General features: G+C 65.6%; 1 protein-coding gene across 6 annotated transcripts; it reads left to right on the top strand.

Moving 5' to 3' along the window:
• The first annotated feature begins 497 nt into the window (after positions 1–497).
• Positions 498–19,749, top strand: NDEL1 (nudE neurodevelopment protein 1 like 1). 6 transcript variants are annotated; one of them, XM_029048805.2, is made up of 10 exons: positions 499–634; positions 3,596–3,690; positions 9,519–9,610; positions 14,489–14,642; positions 14,768–14,916; positions 15,665–15,801; positions 17,146–17,319; positions 17,419–17,510; positions 17,688–17,833; positions 19,623–19,749. In XM_029048805.2, exons 3-10 carry the CDS (start codon positions 9,525–9,527, stop codon positions 19,714–19,716), a joined length of 1,032 nt encoding a protein of 343 aa, XP_028904638.1. In that variant the 5' UTR covers positions 499–634; positions 3,596–3,690; positions 9,519–9,524; the 3' UTR covers positions 19,717–19,749. The 6 variants fall into 6 exon arrangements, with proteins under 6 accessions (XP_028904640.1, XP_028904638.1, XP_028904642.1 ...); XM_029048809.2 differs by lacking the exon at positions 3,596–3,690 and adding an exon at positions 18,195–18,229 and having other exon boundaries at positions 500–634; positions 19,623–19,711; XM_029048810.2 differs by lacking the exon at positions 3,596–3,690 and adding an exon at positions 18,195–18,204 and having other exon boundaries at positions 501–634; positions 19,626–19,723.
• The last annotated feature ends 1,720 nt before the right edge of the window (positions 19,750–21,469 follow it).

Below are 21,469 nucleotides of genomic sequence, written 5' to 3' on the forward strand. Positions count from 1 at the left end.
CATGCTCCGGCCGCCACCGCCCTTTTCACGTTTCTGCGCATGCTCCGGCCGCAGCCTCCCGTTTCCGTTTTCTGCGCATGCTCCGGCCGCCACCGCCCTTTTCCCGTTTCTGCGCATGCTCCGGCCGCCGCCTCCCTTTTTTTTCCCGTTTCTGCGCATGCTCCGGCCGCCGCCTCCCTTTTCCCGTTTCTGCGCATGCTCCGGCCTCCCCCCCGCCGCCCCCCCCGCTTCTGCGCATGCTCCCGCCGCAGCCTCCCCCTTCCCCGCTTCTGCGTACGCTCCGGCCGCCGCCTCCTTCTTCCCGCTTCTGCGCATGCTCCGGCCGCCGGCCCACCCCCGCTTCTGCGCGCGCTCCGGCCTTCCCCTCCCCGTCCCCGCTTCTGCGCCTGCTCCGCCCCCTCCCCGGCGCGCGTCCGCTGGGGGCCCGCCCTGCCCCGTACGCATGCGCCGAGGCCTCCTCCCCGACGCGCGCCCCCTCCCGTCCCTAGCGCGCGTGACAGAGCGGGCCCCGCCCCCGCCGGCGCCTGACGTGCGTCCGAGGCCCGCGGCGGACGGACGGACCGACGGACGGACGGACGGACGGGAGCAGCCCCCGGCACGGAGGATGAGCGGCTGAGCCGCCGACCCCGGACAGGTGAGACCCCTCCGGACGCACGGACGGGCGGGGGCCGGGCGCTCCCCTCCGCCGCCGCCGGGGGGCGCCGGCGCGTCCCCGGGGAGGAGCCGCGCCCTTCCCCCCCCTCCCTCGGGGCCGCCCGAACACGTCACTTCCGGTGGGGGGGGCGGGGCCCGCAGCCTCTTGGGCCCGCGCTGTCCCAGCGCTTAGCACAGTGCTCTGCACCTAGGAAGCGCTTAAAGCATGCCAACGTTATTATTATGATGACCCTGCATCCTCCCCAGCGCTTAGCACAGTGCTCTGCACCTAGGAAGCGCTTAAAGCATGCCAACGTTATTATTATGATGACCCTGCATCCTCCCCAGCGCTTAGCACAGTGCTCTGCACCTAGGAAGCGCTTAAAGCATGCCAACGTTATTATTATGATGACCCTGCATCCTCCCCAGCGCTTAGCACAGTGCTCTGCACCTAGGAAGCGCTTAAAGCATGCCAACGTTATTATTATGATGACCCTGCATCCTCCCCAGCGCTTAGCACAGTGCTCTGCACCTAGGAAGCGCTTAAAGCATGCCAACGTTATTATTATGATGACCCTGCATCCTCCCCAGCGCTTAGCACAGTGCTCTCCACCTAGGAAGCGCTTAACAAATACCTACACCATTATGATGATGACCCTGCATCCTCCCCAGCGCTTAGCACAGTGCTCTGCACCTAGGAAGCGCTTAACAAATACCAACATCATTATTATTCATGACCCTGCGTCTCCCCCAGCGCTTAGCACAGTGCTCTGCACCCAGTAAGCGCTTAACAAAGACCAGCATCATCATTATTATGATGATGACCCCGCATCCTCTTCCAGCGCTTAGCACAGTGCTCTGCACCTAGGAAGCGCTTAAAGCATGCCAACGTTATTATTATGATGACCCTGCATCCTCCCCAGCGCTTAGCACAGTGCTCTGCACCTAGGAAGCGCTTAACAAATACCTACACCATTATGATGATGACCCTGCGTCTCCCCCAGCGCTTAGCACAGTGCTCTGCACCTAGGAAGCGCTTAACAAATACCAACATCATTATTATTCATGACCCTGCGTCTCCCCCAGCGCTTAGCACAGTGCTCTGCACCCAGTAAGCGCTTAACAAAGACCAGCATCATCATTATTATGATGATGACCCCGCATCCTCTTCCAGCGCTTAGCACAGTGCTCTGCACCTAGGAAGCGCTTAAAGCATGCCAACGTTATTATTATGATGACCCTGCATCCTCCCCAGCGCTTAGCACAGTGCTCTGCACCTAGGAAGCGCTTAACAAATACCTACACCATTATGATGATGACCCTGCGTCTCCCCCAGCGCTTAGCACAGTGCTCTGCACCTAGGAAGCGCTTAACAAATACCTACACCATTATGATGATGACCCTGCGTCTCCCCCAGCGCTTAGCACAGTGCTCTGCACCCAGTAAGCGCTTAACAAAGACCAGCATCATCATTATTATGATGATGACCCCGCATCCTCTTCCAGCGCTTAGCACAGTGCTCTGCACCTAGGAAGCGCTTAACAAATACCAACATTATTATGACTGCATCCTCCCCAGCGCTTAGCACAGTGCTCTGCACCTAGGAAGCGCTTCACCAACATTGTTATGATGATGACCCTGCATCCTCCCCAGCGCTTAGCACAGTGCTCTGCGCTTAGGAAGCGCTTAACAAAGACCAACATGATTATTATGATGACCCTGCAACTTCCCCAGCGCTTAGCACAGTGCTCTGCACCTAGGAAGCGCTTAACAAATACCAACATCATTATTATTCATGACCCTGTGTCTTCCCCAGCGCTTAGCACAGTGCTCTGCACCCAGTAAGCGCTTAACAAAGACCAGCATCGTCATTATTATGATGATGACCCTGCATCCTCTTCCAGCGCTTAGCACAGTGCTCTGCACCTAGGAAGCGCTTAAATACCAACATTATTATTATTGATGACCCTGTGTCTTCCCCAGCGCTTAGAACAGTGCTCTGCACCTAGGAAGCGCTTAACAAATACCAACATTATTATTATGATGATGATGGTGAGCCTGTATCTCCCTCAGCGCTTAGCACAGTGCTCTGCACCTAGGAAGCGCTTAACAAATAACATTATTATGATGACCCTGCATCCTCCCCCAGCGCTTAGCACAGTGCTCTGCACCTAGGAAGCGCTTAACAAATACCAACCTCATTATTATGATGACCCTGCATCCTCCCCCAGCGCTTAGCACAGTGCTCGGTACCTAGGAAGCGCTTAACAAAGACCAACATTATCATTATTATTATGACCCGGTATCTCCCCCAGCGCTTACAACAGTGCTCTGCACCTAGGAAGCGCTTAACAAATACCAACATTATTATCATGACCCTGTATCCTCCCCAGCAGTTAGAACAGTGCTCTGCACCTAGTTAGCGCTTAAATACCAACGTTACTGTTATTATTATGACCCCGGATCTCCCCCAGCGCTTAGAACAGTGCTCTGCACTTAGTAAGCGCTTAACACCTACCAACATCATTATTATTGTTATTATTATGACCCTGCATCCTCCCCAGCACTTAGAACAGTGCTCTGCACCTAGTAAGCGCTTAAATACCAACGTTATTATTATTATGATGATGACCCTTTATCCTCCCCAGCGCTTAGAACAGTGCTCTGCACCTAGTAAGCGCTTAACAGAGACCAACATCATTATTATTACGATGACCCTGTATCTCCCCCAGCGCTTAGAACAGTGCTCTGCACCTAGTAAGCGCTTCACAAACACCAACACGATGATGATTCTCTGGGCCGCGGTGACCTTCTCTGCAAAAATGGGGATTGAAAAATAAATAAATAAATGTGAGCCCCACGTGGGACTCGGTGTGATTACCCCAGCGCTTAGAACAGTGCTCGGCACATTGTAAGCGCTTGGCAAATACCATTTTTTTTTTTTTTGTTTTCTTCCCATTAGGGCCCCAGGGAGAGACCGGACGCGCCCAAAGACGGGCCACAGCCTAGAAGAGGGTAGACAGGCATCAAGAGAGATCAATAGCATCGAATAGAATAGTATATATTTTTATTACCCCATTTATTTTCGTTAATGAGGTGCCCATCCCCTTGATTCTGTTTATCGTGAATAAGTTGTTTTTGTCCATCTGTTTGCCCCAATTAATAATAATAATTATTATTATTATTATGGTATTTGTTAAGCGCTTACTCTGTGCCGAGCACCGTTCTGAGCGCTGGGGGAGATCCAGGGTCATCGGGTCGTCTCCCGTGAGGCTCCCGGTCTTCATCCCCATTTGACAGATGAGGTCACTGAGGCCCAGAGAAGTGAAGGGACGCGCCCACAGTCACCCAGCTGACAAGGGGCAGAGCTGGGATTCGAACCCATGACCTCCGACTCCCAAGCCCGGGCTCTTGCCACTGAGCCGGACCGTGAGCCCGTCAGTGGGCAGGGAGGGTCTCTATCTGTTGCCCAATTGTTATTCCAAGCGCTTAGTACAGTGCTCTGCACAGAGTAAGCGCTCAATAAATACTACCGAATGAATGAATAGAATCCGATATCGACACGGCATTAATAAACACATTATCGTGGCTCTCAGTCACATATTATTACGCTCACAGGCTAGAAGGGGGGGAGACGGACACCCAAACCAAAGATGTAATCAGGCATCAATAGAGTCGTAGACACGGCATTAATAAACACATTATTATAGCTCTCGGTCGCAAATCTTTACGCTGACGGTCTAGAAGGGGGAGACAGACACCAAAGCCAAAAAAGTAGGCATCAATAGAGATCAATAGAATCACAGATTTAGACATAACATTAATAAACACATTATGGTGTCACAGTCCCATATTATTCTCGCAGTCTAGAAGGGGGAGAGGGACGGCAACACCGGAGAAGCAGTCAGGCGTCAACAGAGATCAGTAGAATCGTAGATATCGACGCCGCATTAATAAACACATTATTATGGCTCTCAGTCACGTATTATTACGCTCCCAGTCTAGAAGGGGGAGACAGACACCAAAACCAAAGAAGTAGGCCTCCACAGAGATCAACGGAATCGTAGATGTCGACACGGCATTAATACACACGTAATTATGGCTCGCGGTCACATCTTATTACGCTCACAGTCTAGAAGGGGGAGACAGACACCAAAACCAAACAAATAGGCATCAGCAGAGATCAATAGAATCACAGTTTTAGGCACAGCATTAATAAACACATTATTCTGGCTCACAATCACATATTTTTATGCTCACAGTCTAGAAAGGGGGAGACGGAGGGCAACACCAAAGAAGTAGACACCAAAACCAAACAATAATAATCAACAAGTAGGCATTAATAGAGATCAGTAGAATCACAGATATCGACAGCGTCGATAAACCCATTATTATGGCTCTCGGTCACGTATCATCATGCTCAAGGTCTAGAGGGGGGGCGACGGATGGCAAAACCAAACAAGCGGGCATCAGTAGAGATCAAGAGAATCGGAGATATCGACGCGGCATTAATAAACCCATAATTATGGCTCTCGATCACATCTTATTACGCTCGCAGTCTAGAAGGCGAAGACAGACACCAAAACCAAACAGGTAGGCATCAGCAGAGATCGATAGAATCACAGATTTAGACACAGCATTAATAAACGCATTATTATGGCTCTCAATCACGTATTATTACGCTCACAGTCTAGAAAGGGGGAGACGGACGGCAACGCCAAAGAAGTAGACACCAAAACCAAACAATAATAATCAACAAGTAGGCATCGACAGAGATCGATAGAGTCACAGGTTCAGACACAGCATTAATAAACACATTATTATGGCTCACAATCAAAAATTATTATGCTCACAGTCTAGAAGCGGGGAGACGGACGGCAACGCCAAAGAAGTAGACGCCAAAACCAAGCAAAAATAATACACAAGTAGGCATTAACAGATCAACAGAATCATAGATATCGACAGCATTAATAAACACATAATTATGGCTCTCAGTCACGTATTTTTATGCTCACAGTCGAGAAAGGGGAGACAGACACCAAAACCAAACAACTATTCAATAGTATTTTCATTCAGTAGTATTTACTGAGCGCTCACTACGTGCAGAGCACTGTATTAAGCGCTTGGAATGGACAAGTCGGCAACAGATAGAGACGATCCCTGCCCAGTGACGGGCTCATCGCTACCATCAAAAGAGGTCAAGAGAATCAGATGTCTACACAACATTAATAAACAGGTATATTGGTGTACATTCGTTCATTCAGTAGTATTTACTGAGCGCTCACTACGTGCAGAGCACTGTATTAAGCGCTTGGAATGGACAATTCGGCAACAGATAGAGACGATCCCTGCCCAGTGACGGGCTCATCGCTACCATCAAAAGAGATCAAGAGAATCATAGACATCTACACGTCATTAATAAACATATATTGGTGTAAATTACTTATTACTCTATTAATGATAGACCTTTTAGTAAGTCGATTAGACCGTGAGCCCGACAGCGGGCAGGGACGGTCTCTACCCGTTGCCGAATTGTCCTTTCCAAGCGCTTAGCACAGGGCTCTGCACATAGTGAGCGCTCAATAAATACCATTGAATGAATAAGCGCTTAACAAGTAGCATTATCATGGCTCACAGTCACACTGTTATGCTCACAGTCTAGAAGGGGGAGACAGACACCGAAACCAAACAAGTAGGCATCACTACCATCAAAATAATTAATAATAGTGATGGCATTTGTTAAGCGCTCACTCTGTGCCAAGCCCTGTTCTAAGCGCCGGGGGAGATACCAGGTGATCGGGTCGTCCCACGTGAGGCTCCCAGTCTTCATCCCCATTTGACAGATGAGGTCACTGAGGCCCAGAGAAGTGAAGTGACTTGCCCAAGGTCACCCAGCTGACTAGGGGCGGAGCCGGGATTCGAACCCACGTCCCCCGGCTCCCACGCCCGGCCTCTTGCCACTAAGCCGAGGAGATTCATTCAGTTGAACTTAGTGAGCGCTCGCCGTGTGCGGAGCGCTGGACTAAGCGCTTGGAAAGTACAACTGAGCGATCAAGAGAGACGGTCTTGACCCACGCGGGGCTTACGGTCGAGTTGGACGCGGCCCCTGCCCCGCCTGGGGCTCCCAGTCTCAATCCCCATTTTCCAGGTGAGGGAACTGAGGCCCAGAGACGCGAAACGACTTAGCCGAGGTCACCCGGCAGACAAGTGGAGGAGCAGGGATTAGAACCCAGGACCCTCCGACTCCCAGGCCGGTCCTCTCGGCACTGTGCCGTGCCGCTGCTCCTCGTGACGGGGGGCTAGAAAAGGCGCCTGACTCGGTTTCCCCCCCGGGGGCACGGGACGGAGATGACGCTCGGTGACATCCCCGTGGATCCTTCTCACCGTTCTAGTGTCAGACCCTCACCCAAAAGAGACCCTCTCCCCTTGTGAGCTTTTCTGAACGCCCCTGTTCAAGAGAAAACCGATATCCGTCATGTTTATTAATAATAATTATGGTATTTAAGTGCTCACTGCGGGCGTTAAGCGCTGGGGTAGATACAAGGTAACCAGGCTGCCCCACGTGGGGCTCACACTTTTAATCGCCATTTTACAGACGAGGAAACTGAGGCACAGCCAAGTTAAGTGACCCGAGGTCACACAGCTGAGCGGCGGCGGGGGGGGGATTAGAACTCGGGACCTCCGACTCCCAAGCCCGGCCTCTTGCCACCAAGCCGCGCCGTTCCTCTCGAGGATCGGCGTGTTGAGAGGTTCTAGTCCTCGGGGGGGACTGGTTACTGAACCGCTCTGGGCCTCAGTTTCCTCACCTAGAAGAGGGGCCGGGGATCCCCCTCCGGGGCCCGGGTCCGGGGTGGGATGGACTCTGTCCGACTGTAACGCCCGGTCAGTCGACCTCAGGCCCCCTCAGCACCTCTCGGGGGTTGAATGAGTAGCGTCGAGAAGCGGCGTGGCTCGGTGGAAAGGGCCCGGGTTCGGCCATGGGTTCGGATCCCCGCTCTGCCGCTTGTCAGCCTGTGTGACCGCGGGCGAGTCGCTTCACTTCTCTGTCCCTCGTCTGTCGAGTGGGGATGAACCGGGAGCCTCCCGTGGGACGACCCGATGACCCCGCGTCTCCCCCGGCGCTTAGAACGGCGCTCGGCACTCAGCGCTTAACGGATACCGACATTGTTGTTGTTATTATTTTGATTAATGCTAATCTGGGGGTGCGCTTGAGGAATCCTTAGTGTGGGGGGAGGCAGCGGAGAAGAGACAACTGCGAGCCCGACATCGGGCAGGGACGGGCTCTCTCTGTTGCCGAATTGTCCATTCCGAGCGCTTAGTCCGGTGCTCCGCACACAGCGCTCAATAAATACTATCGAATGAGACAATATTTGGATTGCACCGCCCAGGACTCGCTGCAGCTGCACAATTTGGGGCAGGCTGGCTCCTTAATAATAATAATAATAATGATAATAATACCTGTTAGGTACTTACTACATGCCAGGCACCGTCCTAAACGCCAGGGTCGATACAAGCTCACCGGTTTGGACACGGTCCCCGCCCCCAAGGGGCTCACGCTGCTTAATCCCCGTTTTCCAGACGAGGGAACCGAGGCCCGGACGGGTCAAGTGACCCGCCCGGGGTCCCGCAGCGGTCGGGCGGCAGAACGGGGATTAGAACCCGGGACCCGCGGGCTCCCGGGCCGGCGCCCTATCCCCCGAGCCGCACCGCCCCTTCAGTTTCCCTTCCCCCTCGGTGGGCGGCGGGGCATCTTAAAACGTCAACCCCCGGCCTTCGGGACGCTCTTCCGACCCTTCCGGACGGTCCCCGCTCCCCCGCCGGCCCTGGGAGCGAAATGGAGGAAGGGAAGATGATGATAACGTCGGTATCTGTTAGGCGCTTACTACGTGCGGAGCGCCGTTCTAAGCGCCGGGGGAGATCCGGGGGTCATCGGGCGGTCCCACGGGAGGCTCCCGGTTCATCCCCATTTGACGGATGAGGTCACCGAGGCCCGGGGAAGTGAAGCGACTCGCCCCGGGTCACCCAGCTGACAGGTGGCCGAGCGGGGATTAGAACCCGGGACCTCCGACTCCCAAGCCGGGGCTCTTTCCACCGAGCCCCGCTGCCGGCCGGGTGACTCGGGCCGGGTGACTCGACTCCTCCGGGCCTCGGTTTCCTCATCTGAAAAATGGGGATGAAGACGGGGGGGGGGGGGGGGGTCCCCACGTGGGCCAGGGACGGTGTCCAACCCGATTACCCCGAACCTAACCCAGTGCTTAGAACAGCGTCTGGCACGTGGGAAATCAGGCACCTCCTGCCATGAGAAAAGACCCCGGGAAGCGCTCAGTAAGTACCATTAACCGCCCGGTTTCGGCTTCCATCCGCCCGGGGGCGTCCAGATGCCCGGCGGGGGACGTGGACGGGTCTCGGCGGGGGCCGCGGAGGCCGGTTTTGGGGGAGCCTCCCGTGCCTCACCTGTGGCCAGCGGCCCCCGGAGGAGGAGGGACCCGGGGGCGGGCGCCTCCCCGTCGCGCCCAGCGCCGAGGAACCCGAGCAGGGACATTCCTTCGGGAGCCCCGGGCCGCGTCACCGGCCCCACGCCCACCGGTCGGCCCGGCCCGACCGGCCGGGCGCGTTCCGGTCTCTGCGCCCGGCTCCGGAGTGACCTCGCGGCGGGGAGGCAGGCCGGTCGAGAGCGGGAGAGGGAAGGGGGCCCCGCCTCGGCGGACCCCCGTGCCCCCTCGGAGGTGGGCCGTGGGACGGAGCGGAGCTTCCCGCCGCCCCCGGCCCGCTTGCGGGGTCCCCGGGCCGCGGCCTCCGGCGGGAGGGTCTTCCCGGGGAGAGGCCGAGGCCCGGCGGGGCTCCCGGGACCCCGGCCCTCAGCGCCCGCTCCCCTCCCGGGCCAGGTGACCATGGAGAGCGAAGAGACGCCGGACTTCTCCAGCCCGAAGGAGGAGACCGCCCACTGGAAGCGACTCTTCCTCAAGTATAAGCAGAGGTACCGGCTCGGCCCCTCGTCGGGCGCCCGCTCCCGCCCTCCCCGAGCCTTCCCCGGGCCCCCTCCGCGTCCTCGACCCCCGCCTCCGCCGCCCCTTCCCCTCTGTCGACGGCCCCTCGCCACCCCGGCGTCCGCCCCCGCCGACCCCCCGACCCCACCCTGACCCCCCACAGCCGCTTCGAACCCCGGGCCTCCTCCCGGGAAGGCCGTCCCGCCTGGTCGACGAGGCCGGAAGGGGAGCGGCGCGGCCCGGGACCCGGTGGGACCCGGGTCCCGATCCCGGCTCCGCCGCCCCTCCGCCGCGGGGCCTCGGGCCGGTCGCTCGACGGCGCCGTTCCCTCGTCTCACGGATTCAAGCCGTGTGTGGGACGGGGACTCTTTCCTACCTCGTTGGCTTATATCCACCGCGGCGCTTCGGGGGTATTTACTGAGCGCTTGCTCTGCGCCGAGCCCTGTCCCGAGCACTTGGAACGTACGGTTGGACAACAGGTAGAGACGGGCCCTGCCCGGCGACGGGCTCGCCGTCTGACAGAGCGCCCGGCCCACGGGGAGCACTTAATATCACAATTATCATTATTATTATTTGGCGGAACGGCGTTCGACCACCTTGATTTCTATCTACCCACCCCGCTTGGCACTTAAATACCATAAAAGCGAAGCAGGAAAACGGCTCTGGCCGCCCCCTTTTGAGATCGTTTCGGTGGCTCCTTTCCCGCCCCCCCCCCCCCCCCCAACTCGGTCCTGGACCCCCCCCCACTCGCTTCCACGCGGCCCCTTCCTCCGGGAGCTCGCCAGCGGCTTCGGCCGGCGCCGGGATCGCGCCTGACCTCCGATCCCTAGCGACGAGGAGAACGATCGTGATAATAAAAACAAAGTAGCGTCGCGAAAAGCTTGCTCTGGGCCAAGGCCCCGCACCGCACGCCGAGGCGCAGCCGGTCCGCTCGGGTGGGACGCGGCTTCCGTCGCACCCGGGGCTCACCGTCAGAGAAGGAGTAAGAGCGGCTGCCGAAGCCCCATTTTCCGGACGCGGGGCCCAGCGGAGCGAAGCCACTCGCCCAAGGTCACCCGGCGGTCGGGCGGCCGAGCCGGGATGAGAACCCGGCTCCTCCGACCCGTCGGAAACCTCCGGGGGTGGCTCGTCGGCCGCCGCCTCGAGCGGGAACTCCCGACCCCGCGGGCCCGTCCGGCCCCGAGAGGCGAAGTGACTCGCCCACCGTCCCCCAGCTGCCGAGGGGCAGAGCGGGGATTCGAACCCATGACCTCCAACTCCCCAGCCCGGGCTCTTTCCACCGAGCCGCGCCAGGCCTCGGGCTCCGGAGAGCAGCCCAGCGTCTGGCACGTAGGAAGCGCGGATGTACGGTTTTAGGAGAAAAAAGTGAGCCGGGGTGAAGTGGGAACAGGAAGCAGGGGAGAGCTCTCCCTCTTACCCGCTCCCAACTCCCGCCTCACCCCAGCTCACCTCCTTTTTCTTTACCCTATTAAGAGCTTACCGTCCATCGGACACCGTTCCAAGTACCGAATTAATAACAACAGTAGCGACGACGGCGTCCTGAGCGCCCGGATGGGTCCGAGGCCGTCGGGTCGTCCCCCGTGGGGCTCCCAGGCTTCACCCCCGTTTTGCAGATGAGGTCGCCGAGGCCCGGAGCGGTGAAGCGACCCGCCCCGAGCCGCGCAGCTGACGGGGGGGCAGAGCGGGGATCCGAACCCACGACCCCTGCCTGCCCGGCCTCTTGCGGCTGAGCCGCGCCGCCCCTCCGCAGGTCGGAGTTAACGGGGTCAGGCGGTCGCCGACGCACAGGGGGCCGGGGATCCGAGGAGGAGGCGGGACGGGGATCGAATCCCTGTTTCTCTGGGCGGGGAGACTGAGGCCCAGGGCAGGGAAGCGACACGCCCGAGGGCCCGCAGCCGTCGGGGGGCCGAGCCGGGATTCGAACACCGCTCCGGGCTCCGGCCTCTCTCCCCCAACTCCTCAGAAACCTCCAAGGTTGCTCATCCGCCTCTTCCTCCTCAAGCAGAAACTCCTGAAACGTTCCCCCGGCTGCCCCCTGCTTCCTATTCCCACTTCACCCCGGCTCTCTCGTTCTTCCTAAAACCGTACATCCGCGCCTCCTACGTGCCAGACGCTGGGGCTGATCTCCGGAGCGCGAGGTCTAGCGCGGCTCGGTGGAAAGAGCCCGGGCTGGGCAGTCAGAGGTCATGGGTTCGAATCCCCGCTCTGCCCCTGGGCAGCTGGGGGACGGTGGGCGAGTCACTTCTCGGTTCCCTCATCTGTAAAATGGGGGTCGACTGGGAGCCTCACGGGGGCCAACCTGATGACCCAGCGCTTAGAACAGTGCTCTGCACCTAGTAAGCGCTTAACCGATAGCGACATTATTATTACGATTAAGAGGGAAGGAGGGCGGGTATCGAATCCCCGTTTTCTGGGTGCGGAGATGGGGTGTAGCCATTTGCCCCGGGTCGCCCAGCGGTCAGGTGACTGAGGCGGGATCAGAACTCAGTTCCTCTCTCTCGCCTCCTGCCGCCTCAGAAATAATAACGTTGGTATCGGTTAAGCGCTCGCTGCGTGCCGAGCACCGTCCCCAGCGCCGGGGGAGAGACGGGGGTCGTCGGGGTGTCCCACGGGAGGCTCCCGGTTAATCCCCATTGGACGGATGAGGGAACCGAGGCCCGGAGACGTGAAGCGACTCGCCCGCGGTCACCCGGCTGACGGGTGGCGGGGCCGGGATCGGAACCCGTGACCCGCGACTCCCACGCCGGCCACTTGGCACTGAGCCACGCCGCCTCTCATAGCCACGCCGCTTCTGATCCCCAGGGGTTGCTCATCCACCTCCTCCTGGAGCCGAAACCCCCGAACGAGGGCCGCGGCGCGCTCCCGCTTCTCTCTCCCCCTCTCACCCGCTCCCGCCTCCCGCTTGGCCGCGGCTCGCTCCCTCTTCGTTCTTTTACGACGTCCGCTGACCGACGAGGTTAGACCCGATCCCCGCCCCACGCGGGCCTCCCCTGCGGAGAAGAGGCATCTTCTCCCCCCGTTCGCGGAGGAAGCGGAGGCCCAGAGAAGCCGAGCGACCGGCCCCGGGTCCCGCGGAAAGCGCCGGGCAGAGCCGGGTCGAGAAACCGCGCCCTCCAGACGCCCGGGCTGTCTTCACTAGACGGACCGTCCCGCCTCGACCGCGACCCCCTCGCCCCCGTCCCTCCCCGCCGCCCCGGGCCGCGGTCCGCCCCATCTCCCGAGCCCTCCCGCGACCCCGCCTCCCCCCCGGGGGCCCCTCCCCGGATCAATAAGCGCCCCGATCACCGCTGGATCCGTCCCCCCGGCCGCCGCTTCGGCAGGCGCCCGCCTGCGGTCCCCCGTTCCGTGTGAGCGTCGATTCGGTGGCCGCTCGCGTTCCGCTCCCTGTCCCCTTGCCTTGGACTCACCGCGCCTCGGTTCCCCCGTCAGTACTCTCGGCGGAGCACCTGCTCCGCGCCCAGCGCCCCGAAGGAGCACGGCGTTCATTGGTGCGTTCAGCCGTATTCGGTGAGCGCCTACTGTGCGCCGAGCACCGTACCGAGCGCTCGGAATGCACAGTCGGGCGACCCGTAGGGACGATCCCCGCCCAACCGGGGTTGCTAGACGCGGGCCCTGCCCGCAGGCGGCTTCCAGGTCCCCCCGCGGACGGTGAGCTCCGCGAAGGGCACGGTGCGCCCCCTTCCTGTTCGGCCCCCTCCGAGCGTCCAGTATAGCGCCCCGCCCAGTGGCGCTTCCCCGACAGACGCTGGGCCCGACGAGCGGGCCGATCCTCCGGCGCCGGGCGGAGGGTCCCGGCCGGCTCCGGCCCCGGAGACGTCCCCCGGGATTGGCACCCGCGTCCCGTTCCAGCTCTCCGGCCCCTCTTAGACTCCCGCACCCCAGATTACGCGGAGGACGCCCCCTCCGCTCCCCCTCCTCCGGATGGGTTCCGTGGGGCGAGAAGCAGCCTGGCCTCGTGATCAGAGCCCCGGCCTGCGCGTCAGCGGGACCCGGGTTCTCATCCGGAGAAGCGGCGGGGCTCGGCGGCAAGAGCCCGGGCCTGGGAGTCAGGGGTCGTGGGTTCCGATCCCGGCTCTGCCCCCTCGTCAGCCGGCTGAGCGCGGGCGAGTCGCTTCGCTTCTCTGAGCCTCGGTTCCCTCATCCGTCAAATGGGGAGTAACCGGGAGCCTCACGCGGGCCGACCCGATGACCCCGCATCTCCCCCGGCGCTTAGAACGGTGCTCCGCGCGTAGCAAGCGCCTGACGACTGCCGACATCGTTATTATTATCCCCGCTCCACCACTCGGCTGCTGTGGGACCTCGGACGAGTCGCTTCACCTCTCTGGAGGTGCCTCGTCTGCAAAATGGGCATTAAGGTCGTGAGCCCCACGCGGGTCGGTGTCCATCTCATTAAGTCTCCGTCGACCCCGGTGCCGAGCACGGTGCCTTGCACCTTGAGATGACTTAACGGATTCCATAAAAAATAAAAATTGGAAAAAAAGACATCAACCAGCGGCGAGAAACCGGGGCCCCGCCGTCGCCGGACGCCGCGCCCCGGGGTGGGGTACGTCTCACGGGCGCGCGTTCCTGCACTTCAGACCTGGATAGCAGTTACGACGACAACAGAAATAACAGTGACAGCGGTGTATCCGTTAAGCACTCGCTACGGGCCGGGCACCGCGCCGAGCGCCGGGGTGCATCGGTCCGAGCGAGTCGGACGCGGTCCCCGTGCCGCGCGGGCGTTTCGGCCCCCATTTCACGGATGAGGCCCGCCCGGGGAAGGGAAGCGACCGGCCCAGGCTCCACCCCCCCCCCCCCGGGGGTCCCGCCGACCCGGGGCTCCTTCCCCTCCGGCGGGCGGGACACCCCGTCTCCCGTCTCCCGCGCAGCTTCCAGGAAGCCCGGGACGAGCTGCTGGAATTCCAGGAAGGAAGCCGGGAGCTGGAGGCCGAGCTGGAGGCCCAGCTGGTGCAGGCCGAGCAGCGCAACCGCGACCTGCAGGCCGACAACCAGAGGCTCAAGTACGAGGTGGAGACCTTGAAGGTAACGGCCCCCCCGGGAGCGCGGCGGGGGGCCGGGAGGGGACGGCGGGGAGCCGCCCCCTGGCCGCATCGGGGTCCCGGCGGGTCCTCCCCGCGGCGCCCCCGAAGCCCCCGCTCCGCCCGCAGGAGAAGCTGGACCACCAGTACGCGCAGAGCTACAAGCAGGTGTCGGTGCTGGAAGGGGACCTGAGCCAGACCAGGGCCATCCGAGACCAGCTGCACAAGTACGTCCGGGAGCTGGAGCAGGCCAACGACGACCTGGAGCGAGCCAAGAGGTGGGTCCCGCCGCCCGCCGCTCCCCCCGAGGGCCCCCCGGGTCCCCGCTCCGTAGCCGGAGGGGGGAGAGAGCGCCAACCGCCCCGGCGACGGGGCCCCGAGAGGCCCGGCCGGCGGGCGGCCCCCGACCGCCGTCCTCCGGGAGCCGGGGCCGCCCTCGAGGGAGGGAGGACGGGGTCTCCTCTCCCCGTCCTCCGGAGGAGGAAACCGAGGCCCGGAGAGGCGGAGGGAGCCGCCCTCGGCCCCACGGCAGGCAAGCGGCGGCGGGCCCCCGCGCCCGGGGCCGGGCCCGACTCCCGGTCCCGCGCTCTTTCCACTAGGCCCCGCCGCGTGCCGGCGGTAGACCCGTAGTATTGTCTCCCTGAGTTGGAAGAGCCCCAGAGAGACCGCGGAGCCCAACCGTAAGTCACCGCCCAGGGCCGTTTTAGGGTCGGAAAAGAGCCGGGCGCCCTCCCGGAGGCGGCGGCGCAACGAGACCCCCCCCCCCCCCGCCACGGAAACCGAGAGGGCGGGTCCGGCTGCGGTCACCGGGGGAATCGGTCCGACTCCCCCCCCAGCCCCGCCGGCCCGTCCTCTCGCCGCCGCCGGGCCTCGGATCGGTAGCGAGCGCCGAGGAGAGCGCGGCCCGGCGGACCCCGATCCCCGAGCTCGAGGATCCGCCGCCCCCGGGCCCGGTGCGGGTCCTCCGGGCGGGGAGAGCGCCGCGCTGACCCGGGACCCCGCGCGGGGGGCGGGCTGTGCTTCCAGGGCCACCATCGTCTCCCTGGAGGACTTCGAGCAGCGGCTGAACCAGGCCATCGAGCGCAACGCCTTCTTGGAGAGCGAGCTGGACGAGAAGGAGTCGCTGCTGGTCTCCGTCCAGAGGCTAAAGGACGAAGCGAGAGGTACTCGGGAGGGACGACCCCGTCCTCGAGGAGCCCACGACCTCTCGATCGATAATCGCGTTTACCGCGGGACGCCCAACGGGCCCCCGGGAGGGTCGGATGGGAGACGCGCCCCCTACGCTCGAGGAGCTCACGCCCTGCCCGTCGGTAGTATCTACCGAGCGCCCGCCGGGCGTGAGCCACCGGGCCGAGGCGGCGCCCGGCCCCCCCCCCCCCCCCCAAGCGCTCAACGGGCACCGTGAGCGACGGCCGACCACGTCGGCGGGTCGCCAGACACCGTCGCCGACCTCGGGGAGCTCCCCCTCCCTCAGTCGAGCGCGGCTCAGTGGAGACAGGCCGGGCTTGGGAGTCGGAGGTCCCGAGTTGGAATCCCGGCGCAGCCGGGGGACCGGGGGCGAGTCACGTCACTTCTCTGGGCCTCGGCGACCTCATCTGGGAAATGGGGATTGAGACCGGGAGCCCCCCGTGGGACGACCCGATGACCCCGTGTCTCCCCCAGCGCTCAGAACGGCGCCCTGCACGTAGCGAGCGCTTAACAGGCACCGACGTTATCATCTCCCGAGCCCCCGCTGGACGCGGGGCGCCCCGCCGAGCGCTCAGGGGACTCCCTGAGCAGCGCGGCTCGGTAGGAAGAGCCCGGGCTTGGGGGTCAGAGGTCGTGGGTTCGAATCCCGGCCCCGCCACCGTGTGACCCCGGGCGAGTCGCTTCACCCCTCCGGGCCTCGGTGACCCCTCCTGTCACGTGGGGCCCAAGACCGGGAGCCCCACCTGGGACAGCCCGCTTACCTCGTATCCCGTTGCAGCGCTTAGAACGGCGCTCGGCACCCCGTAAGCGCTCGACGGGTAAGCGCGTCATGAGCTACCACAGTTAGGCTTGGGGGTCAGAGGTCACGGGTTCGAATCCCGGCCCCACCGCCCGGCAGCCGCGTGACCGTGGGCGGGTCACCTCTCGGCGCCTCGGTTCCCTCGTCTGTCAAACGGGGATGGAGACCGTGAGCCCCACGGGGGACCCCCCCCCCCCGACGACCCCGTATCTCCCCCGGCGCTCAGGACGGTGCCCGGCGCGTAGCCAGCGCTTAACGGGTCCCGACGTCCTCGTCGATCCCCGTCCTCGAGGGGCCCGGGGCCCGCGGCGGGTAGAGCCCCCAACCCGCCCCCCGTCGCGACGTGACGACCGAGGCCCCTCCGCGGGCGGCGGGCCCGGCCCGGTCCCGCTCCTCCCGGCCCCCTCGGTCCGCCCTCCGCGGGGAGGAGCGGGCCGAGGGGGGTCGGCGGCCCCGGGGCCGGGAAGCCGCGGGGCGGCGGGGCCCGGCCCCCGACGGGATTCCCTCCGTCCCTCGGCAGACCTCCGCCAGGAGCTGGCCGTGCGGGAGCGGCAGCAGGAAGTGACCCGCAAGTCGGTGCCCAGCTCCCCGACCCTGGACTGCGAGAAGATGGATTCGGCCGTCCAGGCCTCGCTGTCTCTGCCGGCCACGCCCGTGGGCCGGGGGCCCGACGGCGGCTTCCCTTCCCCCAAAGGTGGGCCCGCCGGGGCCGGGGGCCGGGGGCCGGGGGCCGGGGGCCGGGGGCGGGACGCGGAGCGGGGGTGCGAGCGCGCCGTCCGTGTCTCCGCCGCAGCCGTCCCCAACGGATTCGGGACCAGCCCGCTCACCCCGTCCGCCCGGATCTCCGCCCTCAACATCGTGGGGGATCTCCTACGCAAGGTCGGGGTAAGCCCGGGCCCGCCCCCCCGCCCCCGCCGGACCCGCCCCCCGCCTTCCCCGCCCTTTCCGCCGCCGCTCCCTCCCCGTCCCCCCCCCCCGGGTCCCCGCGCCCCCGGGCGAGGGGAGGCCCGGCCCCGCGGGCTCCGGCCCGCCGCCGAACCGGCCCCCGCCCCGATCCCGCAGGCCCTGGAGTCCAAGCTGGCCGCCTGCAGGAACTTCGCCAAGGACCAGGCCTCCCGGAAGGCCCACGTGGCCGCGGGCGTCAACTGCGGCGGCGGGGCCGGCGGCAAGTTCTGCCACGCCGGGCACGCCACCTTCTTCGACAGAGGGTAAGGGGCGGAGCGGGGGCGGGCGGGGGTCCCCCCGACGGCGCCCCGCGGGGACTAGGGCGGCGTCCGCCTCCCGGGGGCGGGCCCGTCTCGGGGGCGGCTCCGGGGAAGATTCCCCTTCCCCCTCCCCGCCCCGCCGGCCCCGGCCGTCGGCCCGGAGGAGCCCCGCGGCGGGGAGGGGTCCCGGGCCGCCTCGGGGCGCCCGGGGGTCTCCCCACGGACCCGACGGCCCCTCCCCGGCCCCCCGAGGTCGGCCCTCCGGGGCCGGGGAGCGCGGGGCCTGGGGGCAGGGGTCAAGGTCCCGGGGCGGAGCGGGGGGAGCGCCGCCGTTCACGCCCATTGTTTCCTCTTTTCTCATCAGGCAAGAAAAGGTCATATTCCCTACGTTGTTCCTGGGTAACTGGATTTGTTTGGCGGGGTCGGGGCGGGCGCCCGGGGCGGGGACCGCTAACGCCTCGACCGACTGCACGGGGCGGCCGCGGGCTCCTTCCACTAACCCCCCCCCCCGGGGCCTCCGGCGGGAGCTTCCGCCCGCTCCGCCCGTCAGGGCGCTCGCCGCCCTCGGGGCCCCCGGCCGGGCGCCGGGGAGCGCAGGGGCGAGGGGGCTCGCCGGGGCGGGTGGAGCGTCCGGCGGCCCCGGTTCCCGGCCGCCTCGCCGGTGCGGTCCCCGTCGCGGCGCCCGGCCGACCGGGGGGCGGGGAAGGGCCCCGTCGGGACGGAGCCCGGTAGGGCCGAGGGGCGCCGTCCGGGGCCGGGCCCGCCGCTCCCGCCCCGAGCCGGGAACCCCAGCGTTCCCGGCCCAACCTCCCACCCGAGCCGTCCCCCGGCGGCTGCCGGGAGTGACTTTCCCCCCTTCCCGGCGGCCCCGCCCCGCCGAGCCCGGAGGCCGGGTGGCGTCCCGGGCGCGGGAGCGTTCTCGGGGCCGAAGGGGGAGGCCGAGGGGGGCCCGCGTCTTTCCCGGATCCGGCCGGGACGAGGGGGAGCCTCCGGCGGAGGGCCCGTGACCCGTCGTTACGGACGGCCCCCTCCCCGCCCCCGGGGACCGGCGGGCCGCCGACCCCTTCCCGCCCGGCTCCCGCCCGGGGCTCGGGGTCCCCGACGCTACTTGGGGGCGTCTCCTCTTACCCGGGGCGGAGCGGCAGAGTCCGAGGCCACTTGGAGGAGGAGGCGGGGCCGGGGGCGGGGGGACGCTCGCTAGCGGCCGGGCCGACCGGGGAGACCGAGCCCACCGCGGGGGCGCGGGAGCCGAAGGGGGAGGACCGCCTGCGAGCGGGGGGGGGGGGGGCGGGCGCAACCCTGGGTCTCCGGTCACCGGGTCGTATTCGTCGAGCGCTCGGGAGGGCGTAACGTGACAGGGGAAGGAAGCCGACGGGGTCGGGGACCCGGTCGGAGAGCGGGGGGAGCCAGGTGGGAAGGCGGGGAGCGAGACCCCCGCTGCCGCTGAATAGTTCCTTCAGCGGGTGGGAGGGGGCCGCGGCCCCCGGCCGGGGCCACGCGAGCGGGGTAGCGCTCCGCCCGTAGTGAGCGCTCGATGAATACTATCGAAGTGGGGGGGTCGTTCCCCTCCGGTGGAGGGGGGCCGCCCGGCACCGCCTCTCGCCTCAGAGGAGGCCGGGCCCCCCTCCCGCCGGACCCCGGGCGGGGAGCGCCGAGGGGGCGAGGGGCCGGCCGGGCGCCTCCGAGCCGGGGCCTCGCGGGCGGCGGGGTCCCGCGGCCGGGCCGCGGGTCGGTGAGCCCGGCCCGCGGGCGCTGAAGCCCCTCTCCCCGCCCTCCCCCCGTGTCCCCCCAGCAGGACGGTAAACGGCTTTGACCAGAGCCCCCCGGCCGCCCTCGGCGCCTCCCGACCCGCCTCGGCCCCGGGCCTGCTGCCTCTGAGCGTGTGAGCGCCGCCCCGCCCTCGCCCCGGCCGGGCCCCCCGCCGCCCGCGCCCCCTCCGCGCCGCCGCCTCGCCCCGCCTCCCGGCCCCGCGGAGGCGGCCTCCTCCGCCCACGGACGTCCCGGCCGCCCCCGCGCTCCGTCCTCGGGGCCGGAGGCCCGCCCGGGTGCCGCCGCGCCGGCTCCCGCCCGGAAGGACGCGGCGGGGAGCGTCGGCGGGGCCCGCGACGACGGACGGCCCCGGGCGACCGGGCCGGGGGGATCCGGCCGTGATGTGTGTTCGTGTCTCTGTGCCTCGGCCCCCGCCCTCCGGCCGCCGCCCCGCTCGCCCCCGCGCCCCGCCCGTCCGGCCCGGGCGCGGGGGGCACGACGGCCCCCGGGGGCCGGTCTCCCGCCCGGGACCGACCCGGCGGCCCTCGGCCGCCCCGCTTTATTTATTCGGTTCCGTCCGGCGCGCCCCGGCCTCGGGCCCGCGCCGCGCCGGCCGCCGCGGACCGTCGTGTGGTTGACGAATAAACATCTTTTCGTGTGCACGGGCCCGGTGCGTGCTGGCGGCGCGGGAGGGATGCACGGGCGGGGGGGGGGGGGGGCTCGGCGCCCGGGCCGCGACGCCGGCCGACCGCGACGGCCTCCCTCGCCGACCGCCCCGCGTCCGGTCTCCCCGGATCGCCTTCCCGAAACGTCCTCGGGGGCGCGGCTCCCCGCTCCTCCGCCCGTCGCCCGGCGGGACCTCCTTACCCTCGCCCCTCGTCCGCTCCCTCCTCCCGGTCCGCCCCAGCTCACGCTCTCGGCCCCTCCCCCCCCCGGGCCCGGTTCTCCCACCTTTGGCCTCTGACCCCCCGCTCGGGATTCGGCGGACCGGCGCGCTCCCCGCCTTCGAAGCGCCACTCCCCGTCGGAAAGGGCTCGGGGCCCGGGAGGCGGGGCACGCGGGCGCCCGCCGCGCGACCTCCGGCAGGTCCCTCCGCTCCTCTGTGCCCCGGTTCCCTCATCCGTCAGATGGGGACGGGGACCGCGGCCGACCCGATCAACGCGCGGCGGCGCCGCCCCAGCGCGCGAAGCGCTTAACGGACGTCGTCGCCGTCGCTACGGGGGACGGCGGCGCCAGGGTGCGGGTCCGGCGAGCGGGCACCCGGCGGGGCCCGCCCCGGGTCCCCGCGCCCGCCCCCGTCCCCGCCGGGCCGCCCCCCCTCCTCGGCCCCGCCGCGAGCGACAGAAGAGGAGAAGGCGGCGTCCGGTCGTCGTGAGCGTTTGGGTTTATTCGGCGCCCCGGCCCCGGGCGGCGGCCGGGCCCCGGAGGAAAACCGAGCAAGCGGGCACCTCTAGAGTGAATAAATTTATTGTCTTACAAAAATCGTCGTCTAGAAATACGGGGAGGGAGAGGGGTGGGCGTGGGGGGGGGGGGGGGCGGGACGGAGACGAGGAAGGCCCCCGGGGACGGTGGTTCGGGGAGGGGGGGGGAGGGCGAGGGGACGGGTCCCGCGGCGGAATCGGGGGGCGGGCGGGAGGGGAGCCCCGGCCTCCCCCCCCGGGCCGCGTCCTCCCCGCGGGGAGGGGGGTCTAACAGCGATCCCCCGTCGCCGACCGGCCGCCCGCGATCCCGTGGGGCCCGCGCGGCCCCATCCCGTCGACGCCGTCTCGGTACCGTCGTAGTGTCTAAGGCACTTCCCGTAGTGTCGCCCGTCCGCCCGCCCCCCTCCCCCCGGACCGTCCGGCCCGCCCCGATGAGCCCCGCGGGGGGTGGGGGGCGGGGGCGCCCCCC

The sequence above is a fragment of the Ornithorhynchus anatinus genome, chromosome 21, assembly GCF_004115215.2.
Source record: "Ornithorhynchus anatinus isolate Pmale09 chromosome 21, mOrnAna1.pri.v4, whole genome shotgun sequence".
NCBI lineage: Eukaryota > Metazoa > Chordata > Mammalia > Monotremata > Ornithorhynchidae > Ornithorhynchus > Ornithorhynchus anatinus.